Source organism: Parus major, chromosome 13, assembly GCF_001522545.3.
Source record: "Parus major isolate Abel chromosome 13, Parus_major1.1, whole genome shotgun sequence".
NCBI classification, from domain to species: Eukaryota; Metazoa; Chordata; class Aves; order Passeriformes; family Paridae; genus Parus; species Parus major.
The window spans coordinates 16,327,431-16,340,007 of NC_031782.1; the positions used below are offsets into that span (position 1 = coordinate 16,327,431).

A 12,577-nucleotide genomic window follows, 5' to 3' on the forward strand; every position below is an offset into this window, starting at 1 on the left:
ACCCAGCGGTGAGCGCTGCAACTGCGCCCGCCGCCGCCCGCAGCCCGCGCTGCCGCTCGCCCCGGACCGGAGCGCACACGCGGGGGGCTCCTGTGGCAGAATGCGATCACATCATCTAGGGAGAAAAGTGATACGGATTTCGGCGTTAGTCTTGGAGGAGTCCTGGCGCAGGAGCATCGCCGGCAGCTTCTCCGTGTCCGTCCTCACCTATCGCTGGCCTGAACCCGAGGTCTGGTGCGCTCTCTTTTAGGTACAGGCGAATTCCGCGTCCTTCAAGGCAAGCGGAAGCAAGAGCGGCACAACGCATTTTCATTTTCAGGGCAGCGTGAGGCAGAGGCTGAAGTTAGAGGGACAGCGGCACCTTCTCTAGCAGGAGAAACCGGCCTGGAGCCTACACTGGGAGAGTACACCTATAACAGAATGAACGGCTGTGCAATTTACTGGGAAATCTCAGACTGGGGACGGATAAGGTGCATCCCAGCACGGCTCAGGCATGGACATGCACACTTACTTTCCAGTCCTGCTGCTAATAGGTAGGAGCGGCTGTTCCCCCCGCTTGGTCTTCCCTGTCGCAGGCAGGCTGCGAGTGGTGTAGCAGCTCCTTGTCCTTGTCCTGCCCAGCCTCAGCATTGATAGGAGGGCTGGGCAGGATGGGCCTCAGGAACTGGAATTCGCTCCTCCCCGAGCCACTGGTCAGACACATTTCGTAGCGGTAAGGCAGTGACAGAGTTCCCGTGCTGCCCACGGTCACCCCATCGCTGGCAAGGTCTCCGTCCACGTAACAGCTGGGAGAAGGAGGAGGAAGTTCTGCGCGGACACGAGCTTTGCAGAGTGTATTCGCTGTCAAGACGAGGACAGACAAAAGGAAAAGGGACGAGACGCAGCACAGGGAGGCTACGAGGTAAGTGGTGAGCATTTCCTCCTCTGCCGTCTGTGGCTGCTGTCCGCTGGCAGGATCATGGCCAAGCTGGTGAAAGGCATCAGAGAGATTGTCCACCAGTGCCACGGCGAGGGTGGCGGTGGCAGAGCGCGCCGGCCGCCCGCGGTCCCGCACCAGCACGATCAGCCTCTGCCGGGCTGCGTCCCGCTCGGACACGGCCCGCGCCGTGCGCACCTCGCCGCTGTGCAGCCCCACGCGGAACAGCCCCGGCTCCGTCGCCTTGGCCAGCTCGTACGACAGCCACGCGTTCTGCCCCGCGTCCGCGTCCACCGCCACCACCTTGGCCACCAAGTAGCCGGAGGGTGCCCAGCGCGGCACCAGCTCTCCGGCCGCGCTGCTGTCGGGGGCCGGGTGCAGCAGGACGGGTGCGTTGTCGTTCTCGTCCCGCACGACCACGCGAAGCACGGCCTGGGCGCTGAGCGGCGGGGAGCCACCATCGGCTGCGCTCACTGTCACCTCGAAGGAAGGGACCTTCTCATAGTCCAGCGGGCGCAAACTCCGGACGGTTCCACTCTCCGCGTCCACTGACACGAATGATGCCGCGGCGAGGGCATCACTAGTCACTGTCAGTGGCCTCACTAGCGCGTATCTCACGCGGGAGTTTTCTCCCGCATCAGGGTCTGTGGCACTGAGGCAGCCCAGGCTCCTCCCCGCGGGCTCATTTTCGCTGATCACCATGGTGTAAATAGCCTGGGTGAAGGTGGGCGCATTGTCGTTCACATCCAGGAGCCGTACGAGCAGGGTCTTGGATGCTGAGAGGGCGGGGGAGCCCTCATCTCGAGCTCGCACCGTCACGTTGTACTCCTCCACTTGCTCCCGGTCCAGCGTCTCTGATGTCACCAGCGCGTACGCGTCAGCTGCCAGCAGCGTGATCCTGAAGGGTTGCTCTCCTGTCAGCTCGCAGGCTGTCCTGCCATTGTCCCCCGAGTCCCGGTCCCGCACGTTGAAGAGGGCGACCACGGTGTTCGGCGGAGCGGCTTCAGAGAGGGTGCTGGTGAGCGAGGTGATGATCACCTCGGGGGCATTGTCGTTCACGTCCTTCACCTGCACCTCCACCTTGCAATGCGTGGACAGGCCCCCTCCATCTAAGGCCTGAACATCTATCTCGTAGGTTTTTGTTTCTTCGTAATCCAAAAGCTTTTTGAGTCGAATCTGACCTGTCTCTGGGTTTATTTTAAATGTCTCTAAATTTTCCTCTGAATTTTGAACTATGGAATAGACAATTTCTCCATTTGTGCCTGAGTCCAAATCACTAGCAGACACTACCACCACGATGGCATCCTGTGAGCTATTTTCCATTACAGACACTTTATACAGAGTCTGGGAAAATACCGGGATGTTATCATTTACATCCAGGACTATCACGCGGATTAAAGCTGTGCCAGAACGCGGTGGAGTCCCACCATCCACAGCCGTGATGCTGAAAGCAACTTCTGCCTGCTGCTCCCGATCCAGGGCTCGATCCAACACCAGCTCGGCGTACCTCCTGCCATCACTCCGCCGCCGGGTGTACACAAGGAAATATTCGTTCGAACTGATACTATAATGCTGAAGACTGTTGTTCCCCACGTCTGGATCGTGAGCGCTTTCCAGCAAAAACCGAGTCCCCGGCAGTGCAGATTCAGGGATCTTTAAAACAATCTCTTTATTTAAGAACAAAGGAGCATGATCATTTATGTCGGTGAGTCTTACCTCAGCTCGGAAGGACTGCAGAGGGTTCTCCAGCAGCACCTCAAAACGCACCAAGCAGGGTTCGCTCTGTCCACACAGCTCTTCCCGGTCCATCTGCTCTCTCACCACCAAATCCCCGGTGTGCTGGTTCAGTTGTAAATACTGCTTTTCTCCTTCAGGAACGAGTCGAGCCTGACGAGCCAATAATTCCTCACCGGTTAGTCCCAAATCCTTAGCGATATTCGCCACGAAAGAGCCTCTCTCCGCCTCTTCGGGCACAGAGTACCGAGCGCTTTCTGCTCTCATCTCCGAGACGCAGAGGACAATGATCAGAGCCACCGCCCTCCCCGGGAGGGGTTCCTCGCTCTTCCTCAGCTTCATTCCCTTCCAGCGACCCGATCTCCTCTCCTGTGAGCCGGACGGAGCTGCCGATACAGCTGCCGACCCCCGAACGGAGCAGCCCGAGATGGTGCAGCCCCGCCCGCCCGAATCGCAGGGGAGGCGGAATGGGAGCTGCGCGGAGCTTCCGCGGTCAGCAGCGGCGCCAGGCGGCCGATCTGTAGAAGGATTCTAAGATTTCCCAGCGCAAAGCCTGCAAAGCAGAGATTAACGGCTCGATTTCTCTCTTCCGAGATCAAAGCATGGAAATTCAGCCCTCCGTACAACCGTATTCAAAGTATTGCCACTGGCTGAATGAGCAATGCCTCTGTTTGCCTTCTAATTCAAAAGGGAATTTATTTAAAGCTGAGTTGTTCCTTTTGTTTCGGTTCCCCCTCCCTTCCCCCAGTGTGAACGCTTTGAATAAATTACTTATTGTTCAGCTAAAACAGTTGTGTATTGTTACAGGGATCCGGCCATCAGGTGAGGTGGTCTTTTAACCACGGCAGCTATTGCCAGAGTCATTCTTGGAGTGGAACGAGATTGTTCCCGCTGTTCAGGACCTCTCCTGCTGGGAGCCTTTGGGAATGGGCTGGAGACAGCATCTCAGACCTCAGCATTACACTGACAAAAATCACTCTGCCTTGCTCCGACTTCTGAGACCGTCCTATTTCCCAGGTCGTTCTGATTTGCCCTGCATAAATTCCACTCCAGGTGCACGGATTTACTCCCGAAATCCTGCTCCTGGCTATTTCCTCAGCGATGTCTGTGGCAAGTGATCTCGAGACAGCACACTCACCCGAGGGAGTTCCAAGTAGATTTTATTGTTTTCTGTCATCACTCATTTGACTCTTTAAAATGGTTCAGCAACAGGAATTATCACATTACTTTATAGATTAACATCGACTGACGAAGCAAAAAAACCAGAAAGCTTCTTGACACCCTAGATTCTACAGTGCCCTAAGTTAATTGTAAATGGCTTCGTCTATTTTACTGAAAAAACACAAACAATACTTTCAATTATATTGATTTTAAAAATAGCAAAATGGTAATTTCAACGTTATGGAAAAAAAGAAAGGAAGTAAGAATACATTGTTCAAAGCCTACTCTTTACAATTAGGAGAACCTGTAAACTCCTGGTCAAATATGCCAAGTGTGCCAGTGCCAGCAGCTCAAAATGTAAACAGCTTCGACTTAATTTGTACGAAATTCTTTTGCAAGCACCATTTAATTTTGCATTATATCTGTTTCTCCTGCTGCTGAATACACAGCACAAAATTAAGATATTATTACAAAGCTCTCTCCATAAAAAGAAACAAAGCACAAAGGGAAATCCCCCAGAAAAGGCGGTGTAACAAGAAGTTAAAGATCTGCTGCCAGTTTTCAGTATTTCTCGAAGTATGTAGAAGCAGTAGCACTCTCACAATCATACATAATTATGTAATCAACATGCAGCACGGTTCTTCCTCCATCGACATCACAATTACAAAATACCTACATGAATAAAGTACTGCCCAAGGGGAAAGTACTCTCACAGAGATGGCTTCATCTCCGTGGTACCTTTTAGGTAGGTGTTTGATCTGTTCCCTTTTCCCTTTGAGGACAGACAAACTTGTCCTTCTCTTCACTTATTGATGGGCAATCCAAGGGTTTTGCTCAGAACTGACATTTAGCTCCAGCTCCCTGTTTGCAGGGCAAACTGCATCTGCAGCTCTGGGCCCCGTATCTTCAGAGAGGGGAGCACTGCCCTGCAAAGAACAGAGAGAGCAGTTGTCATTTGGTGCTGAAGAGAAAGAGGCGTCGCCGAGAAGTTTGGAGGATGTGCCTTACACCACTGCCTGCATCACACCACTCCTCTCTACCCAGAGTCAAAGAGAACACAAGATTTGGTGGGTTTCTAATCTGAATGGAGAACACCTGAAGTCAGAAACCATCCTCCAAAAATGTGTTATTGTAAAATTTTTATGAGTCTGATTAAAACTTTCATGAATTCTGAGTAATTCAAAACGGTAAGAGCCTCAAACAAAAATCACTTTCTCACAAATAATAAAATGTGTTTTAATGTTCATATATCAAGAAGGGTCCTTGCCTTCCCTGAGGCTGCTGTGATTTTGACAACCCACAGTAAATTGAGTCCAAGTCATCAGTGTTTATGAAATACAAAAATATTAATTGACCCTGATGGTGTCTGTGTTTCTAGAACCTCATATATGTTCATCATCCAATCTACTGTGAAGTGCTAGATGGATCCTTGGAAACTCCATGGAGTCCCCACAGAATCCCATATTAAGATGTGACTGACTTCGATAACCACTCTTTTCTGGCCAACACTATCCATTTGCAAGTCAGAAAATTATGAGGGAATTTAAAGCCAGAGGTTTTCACCTCTGTGGCCTTCTGCAGTTTGTAAGGCAGCTTGAGTTCAGCACTGCCACCACCCTGGTGAATGGCACGTGTCAGCTCCCAACAGCAGTGCAGGGGACATCCTTGGTGACACCCCTTTGCACAGTTGTCCCCGCAGTCCTATCTGACTCTGCATTCCCATACTGCCACATCCAGGAGGATGTATCCCTAGGAATGTTGTCATTCCTGCTCCAGGTCCCTACGAGCTCCACACAGGGAAGGACCCACTATGGGGACACATCTCTACCTGTACTTTTCACCTTCTCATGGTCAAACTCCTCCCCTTTGAAATGACTCCAAACTCTTGATCAAACACGAATACTCAGCATAGATATGGGTGCAAGCCCAGAGAGGTGGTGGGTGCCCCTTGGAAATATCCAAGGTCTGAGCAAGCTGATCTAGTTGAAGGTATCCGTGCTCATTGCATGAGGGTTTGTAGCTAAAGGGTTTTAAAGGTCCATTCCAATCCAAAATGTTCTTTCCTTCTGTGATGCAGAGAGGCGTGGTTAGTCAGATTTGGGGAGCAGCTGAGCCCTGCTGGATCCTCCTGGGAGGCCTCTCCAGCGGCTCTGAGACCGCCTCTATCTCCTCCCACCCCAGGGACGACTCCACTCCTCTGCATCTTCAACAATCCTTGCTGCCAGGGCGCGACACACCTCCCCCATGCCTGCACGATCACCTCAGCCCTGTCAGTCCCTCACCTGTGTAATCCAGTCGCCTTCGCCCCCGAGGTTGGCCGCATCCTGCGAGCACACCGAGCTCCGCTGTTGGCCCGGGCCGGGGGGCAGCCCGGCGGGGAAGCAGGGGAAGAGGGGCCTGAGGAAGCGGAACTCGCTGTTGACGGTCCCGGCGGCGAAGCAGACATCGTACACGTAGCTTCGGGGCAGGGAGCCCGCGGTGCTCTCCGTGGCAGTCGTCGGGAAAGTGGGCAAAGTGTCCGTCTCGCTCCGCCAGGCTCGCCGCACTTTCACGACCAGGGCGGCCACCGCGGTGGCGAGGAACAGCGCCGACACGCAGACCAGGGAGGCGATGAGGTAAAGAGTAAGCGACCCGTCGGGCTCGGCGGCCGGTGCCTCCTCGCTTACCCGTAAATGGGCTTCGGAGAAGCCGTCCACCAGTGCCACGGCGAGGGTGGCGGTGGCAGAGCGCGCCGGCCGCCCGCGGTCTCGCACCAGCACGATCAGCCTCTGCCGGGCTGCGTCCCGCTCGGACACGGCCCGCGCCGTGCGCACCTCGCCGCTGTGCAGCCCCACGCGGAACAGCCCCGGCTCCGTCGCCTTGACCAGCTCGTACGACAGCCACGCGTTCTGCCCCGCGTCCGCGTCCACCGCCACCACCTTGGCCACCAGGTAGCCGGAGGGTGCCCAGCGCGGCACCAGCTCTCCGGCCGCGCTGCTGTCGGGGGCCGGGTGCAGCAGGACGGGTGCGTTGTCGTTCTCGTCCCGCACGACCACGCGAAGCACGGCCTGGGCGCTGAGCGGCGGGGAGCCACCATCGGCTGCGCTCACTGTCACCTCGAAGGAAGGGACCTTCTCGTAGTCCAGCGGGCGGAGAATATAAACATCCCCAGTTTCAGTGTTGACGGACACTTCGGGCTGCTCTTTGCCCTCCTGCCGCACCAGTGCGTAGTTTACACGGGCGTTTTTTCCTGCATCGGAGTCCGTGGCCTTCACGCTGCCGATCCGGAGCATGGGGCTGTTGTTCTCCGTGACAGACATGGTGTAAACCTCCTGGGTGAACTCTGGGGGGTTGTCGTTCACATCCGATATCTGCACGAAGATGCTTTCCTGAGAGCTCAGCCTCTTTCTGCCCCAGTCCGTGGCTGTGATGGTGATGTTATATTCCGCCGTCCTCTCCCTGTCCAGAGCCGCATTTGTTCTCAGTTCGTAGTAATTATCAAAAGTGGGGGTGAGACTGAACGGCAAGTCCCCGTCGATGGAACACTCCGTCCTGCCGTTGTCGCCGGAGTCCCGGTCCTTCACACTGAACAGAGCCACCACGGTGCGTGGCGGGGCGTCCTCGGGAATGGAGGCGGTGAGGGAGGTGAGCGCTATCTCCGGAGCGTTGTCATTCACGTCCAGAACCTCCACCTGCACTTTGCAATGCGCAGATAACCCCGCGCCGTCCGTAGCTTTCACCACCATCTTGTGGGATTTTGCTTCCTCAAAATCCAGCTTGCCCGCGACTCGTATTTCACCTGTGCTTGGGTTCAGCTGGAATAGCTGTCGGGCTCGCTCCGATGTCTGGGTGAAGGCATAGCTCACTTCCCCGTTGGACCCTTCATCGGGGTCCGTGGCAGCTACTCTGACCACCAGCTGCTCCACGGGACTGTTCTCAGCCAGCCGCACCTCGTAGGTCTCCCTTTCGAACACCGGGATGTTGTCATTGGCATCCAGCACCACGATCCGGACCTGAGCCGTGCCCGACCTGGGTGGTGATCCCCCGTCGGTGGCGGTGAGAAGTAAATTCAGTTCTCCCTGCTCTTCACGATCGAGCTGGCGCTGTAGGACAAGTTCCAGGTATTTTACTCCGTCTTTCGCTGTTCCAGTAGCGAGGGAGAAATGAGGATTGGGCCCGAGGCTGTAGTTTTGCAAACCATTAATGCCCATGTCCTTGTCCTGGGCGCTTTCAAGGGGGAAACGGGACCCAGGAGATGCTGTTTCCGGAATCTCTAAAACAATCTCCTTCTCTGGGAACACGGGCGAGTTGTCATTTACGTCACGAACTTCCATCTCCCCTCGGATAAGCTGCAATGGATTTTCAAAGAATATCTTAAAGACGAGTGTACAGGTATCGCTCTGTGGACAGATCTCCTCTCGGTCCAGCGATTCCTTTGCCGTCAGGACTCCGGTGTTTTGATTGAGTCGGAAAAGCTGCTCGTCCCCCTCGGACACAACGCGGGCCTTGCGAGCAGCAAGCTGGCTCAGAGGAACCCCCAGGTCCTTTGCAATATTGGCGACAAAGGAGTCCCTTTCCATTTCCTCCGGCAGGGAGTAGCGGAGGGTTTCAGCCCCGCTCTGACACACGCAAACACACAGAATAAACAAGATCACTTGCCTCTTTCTGTCTCCGCTCCGTCTCCGACACGCCGTTTCTCTCCAAAAAATCCATCCACCGTCCTCGGCGGCTCCCAGCATTTTTTAGTAGCGTCCGAAGAGCGGTGTGGGCCAGCAAGCCGCGGGTGAAGGAATCTGGAAGCCCCCGAGTGCTCCGACTCCTTTGCGTGCAGCTCAGCTCACACGGCTTTTTGTCTCCCTGTGTCTGCAAACCCGGGGCGGACCGAGGAACGCCGGTCCGCGGCCAACATCCCCACCCAGCGTCGGAAGGGGGAATATTTCCTCTCAGCCGGGGCAGCGCTGCTGGTTCGGGGTTTGCTGCTTGAATCCGCGCTCCTTGTGCCAAAGCGAAATAAAAGGGTGAGCTGTAAATGCTCTCCTCTCTCGGAAGCGGGATCCCTGCTGCTCTGGGTATCACATCCCAACTCGCAACCACGAACTCTTCAGACATAGCTTTTGGGTTGCGTTGTGTAGGCACGGCAAGTTCCACTGCCGCATAAGAGATTTTCCCTTCTCTCCTCCACTTGTTAATCATCACAGGGCGATTAGCAAGTGTGGCAAGTCAGAGAAGCTATTGAAAATGAGAGCTGGTGCCAGAGAGATGACAAGGAATTGTCCCTAAGTAATCGTTTCACCATCACCATAGCTCGCCATCACAGCAGGATGAGGATGCTGTTCTAGGGCACATCACTTTAATGATGTTTTTTTCCTAGTGGGTGTCACACCTCGCCCGATTTATGCAGTTTTCTGTGTGAAAAAGATGTTAAAATTGTGGTCCTGTATCTACCTAAGGGTGCATGGCCAACAGCCAGTTAATACAAAAGGCAAAAAAACAAACAAACAGGGAGCTCCTAAGTTAAAGTCCTCGATTCAGAAACGCTAACGAGGAGATAACAATAGCAAAGATAAGGCTCTCATCACACTAATTGGTGGGCCATTAAAAGAAGAATTGAAACGTAGACTCCAGAGCTTCAACGAGAAACCCTGTGAAAGATAAAGGAAAAGAAAAAAGTTCTAAAGATTCTCACGGATTATCAGGAAAAGCGTCATGGAAGATAACAAATTGTTGACGAGGTGTTTGAGGAATTTGCAAGGCTTATTATGAGATGATTAGAGGCTGAATCAAACTCGCTAAGAGAGAGATGTCTACAACAGACCTGTTAGGAACAGCCAGGGGAAAACGGAGGTGGAAGGGGATACCGAGGGGTTCTGAGCACGGTCGGGTACCGTGAGGCATGATTCATGCCGGGAACGGGATAAAAACCTCAGGATCAGGCAGGCATGGCTGGCCCCAAAGACAGATTTAAACCTCGGCTGCGCTGAGGATGTGCACAGCTGGCTGCGAGCCCAGCCCAACCTTTCTCTTAAAGAATTAAAAAATTAAGGAGAAAAAAAACCCAGTGCTTGCATTATTTACCTATGGTTCGAGCATTTTTAGTTCAGATTTTACTATAAAAGAAACTACTCTTTTAAAAATTATTATTATGAAGTATATATACTTCTTGGTTTTGATACATTTTCTTTAATTTCCTAGATGTTTTCCTTTTATTTTTGTTTGCTAAAAGGAGAGACGCTGTCAAACAATAGTCAAGAGGTCAAGTCCTGGAAATTCTCTGATGTTTTCATTTGTTTTAAAATAAAAACCTCGTGACTGGATCAGAAGAAAAAAGTAACAACTAGTGTTGACTTTAGGATTCCCGGAAGCTTTAGCTACTAAAAGATCTTGCACGAAAGAAGTAATTCTCGGCGACTTCCTCTTATCGCCCCTTGACTTGGAAGCGTGATAAGATCTAAACCATTAACATACATCGGAGGACACTTTGGTTCTTCTTCCCTCCAGGGCCGCGTTCAGGAGCTGCGATCATGATCACCAAGAGAGAAGACAAACCATAGGCCAAGCACAGCAGCAGATGCGCTGGGAAAGTGACTTCTCTCTCTTTTTGCCACCCAAAAATAACAGTGACGCCTGTAATCCACTTGCTTTGTGCCCACTTTTTCAGTTCTCGTCACCTCCGAGGGGGAAATTAGTATTTCCGTCTACTTATCCTAATCTTTGGCATCACTGCAGCAGGGGGATAGACACAGGCCGAGAAGAACTTCCACAGACCCTACCCTGAGTGCAGGAGCTGTTATTGTTGCTCCCATCATTTCAGAAAGGAAATGGGGTCCTTCAACTTCGGGTCTAGAAGGGTGTAAGAAGAACAGTGATCCTTAACGGAGGTCTCGGCTGTAACAATATCTTTGCTCATCAGAAGATGCTGCTCTTCGACCGACGTTTATATTCTTCCAGATTTTAGAGAAATTATAAAGAAGGTCACTTACCGTGCAGCACTAAAGAATTAATGCTGGTGTTTTCCTTTGTGTCACAACAGTGAAACTGATGAGTATTAATTTTAAAAAAAGAAAGAAGTTTGAATACAGCCAGATGGAGGCACACTGTATTTTAGGACAAACGAAGGAACTATACTCGTAATAAGAAAGATTTCCATACATGTGCCAGAGAATTCTCTTATCTCCTTGGTCATACAGTGATATCGCAGGCTTTCTCATCTTTTATTGATGACATCTTTATCCTAAGAAGAACCAAAAAATCAGTTCTCTTCACTCTGCCACTTAAAACTATACTCTAGAAAAGCATTACGGCAACATATCCTGCTCAGTTCCTGGTATGGCTCCATCTTTCAGAACACAGAAGCACTAAAAGAAAATTCTTCCCGCACTTCTGAGGCCCGAGCAATTTCAATTTCCAAAATCCTTCTTGGTCTTTCATCTGGAAATTCAGATCTGAATCTGAGTGAAATCTCAGAGGTCTCATGCCAGGTTTTGTGGTCTCTCTGGATAAAGGCTCCTTCTCCATCCCTGGAGCCACTGTCAGCTCCCCTCCAGCACACCCTGAGGATAGGATGGCTTGGGAGGAGCCTGCAGTGCGGAAGAGCAGATACTTCCCAGAGTCACGGCGTTTTCCATGCCTGAGTGCAAAGATGGACCAACACTCCCGACCTCTCCTTCCCAGACAGTTCCCAGGATGGATTTCCTCTTTCGCTTCTGTAACAATCAGGCAGCGCCCCGAATTCCCGGCTGTCCCGCGGAGCTGGTGGCCGGAGCTCTCAGCTGGATGCAAGCGTGAGGAAAGCTGGGAGAATCATTCCTAACCTTCTGGCTCTGGGTTATATTGTAAATACTGCAGGTACCTGTTCTGAGGCTCATTTCCCGAGAGATATACCAGCCTCCTGCCTCTGCATTCAATACAGTGAGTGCTTTCCCCATCAGACTGCTAAAAGCAAACATTTATTTCTCCCGGTGCTTACCAAACAACCGACTCTGAGTCACCCCAGACCTCCGGTGAAATCATCCCAAATCCCGCAGGGATGGCCCGGGGATGCCGTCTCCGTCCTTCACACTCCCTGTTTCGCCTTGTTCTCCTGGCTTTTCCAGGCACGTCTCAACGCGGCGATTCCCAGCACATCCTTTGGAAAAGCTTTAAACCAGGGCGTGTTTCGGAGCAGCCGGGGCACTTCTGCGGGGCTCTCAGCCGGTGCCAGCCCCGCAGGATCTGACTGGTGGCAGATGTCGCTGGTGTCCCCCCACCTCGCCCAGCGCTGGCCAAGAGCGCCACTGGGCTCCCAGCGCAGGAACTGCACAGAGGCGTCTGCAGAACCTCGGCAGGAATCTCCTCTCTCACCTTCCGGCTATTGCGAGGACAAATTCTGAAATCTATTTCCCACCTGGACTCTTTGGCACGTAAATGCGCTCCCGCAGTATTTGTTCAGACGTTTGGTTTGGCATTAATAATCCAGGCAAACGTGAAACATCCTACACAAAACTTCTGTCAAGTGAGCTCAACAAAAACACAGGCAAGCACAGCAAATATTGCTCGTGTGCTGTGCACTACATTTTCCAGAAGTCAGGAAATTTCAGGCATGGAAGTGCCACACAGGCATTCATGAAGAAAGACAAGAATCTTCAGGCTTGTGAAGAAATCTTTCTATGATTTGCTACCCGAAGATAGGAAATTAGAAGTGTTGGAAGTTAAACAACTGAGCATTAATAAGAAGGTAAGACCTAGGCAGACTATATACTGCGTTTTCAAGCCCAGCTGTTTGTGGGAGGCTGAGTTTTGAATACTTTG

General features: G+C 52.3%; 2 protein-coding genes across 2 annotated transcripts; both read right to left on the reverse strand.

The window, feature by feature from the left end:
• Nucleotides 1-20: 20 nt before the first annotated feature.
• LOC107210793 (protocadherin beta-16-like) lies at nucleotides 21-3,733 on the reverse strand. Its single transcript, XM_015642079.2, has one exon. It carries the CDS (start codon nucleotides 2,990-2,992, stop codon nucleotides 527-529), a length of 2,466 nt encoding a protein of 821 aa, XP_015497565.1. The 5' UTR covers nucleotides 2,993-3,733; the 3' UTR covers nucleotides 21-526.
• Nucleotides 3,734-3,794: 61 nt separating this feature from the next.
• LOC107210792 (protocadherin beta-15-like) lies at nucleotides 3,795-8,621 on the reverse strand. Its single transcript, XM_015642078.3, has 2 exons — nucleotides 6,094-8,621; nucleotides 3,795-4,737 (listed from the first exon to the last, which is right to left on the reverse strand). Exons 1-2 carry the CDS (start codon nucleotides 8,527-8,529, stop codon nucleotides 4,618-4,620), a joined length of 2,556 nt encoding a protein of 851 aa, XP_015497564.1. The 5' UTR covers nucleotides 8,530-8,621; the 3' UTR covers nucleotides 3,795-4,617.
• Between the last annotated feature and the right edge of the window lie 3,956 nt (nucleotides 8,622-12,577).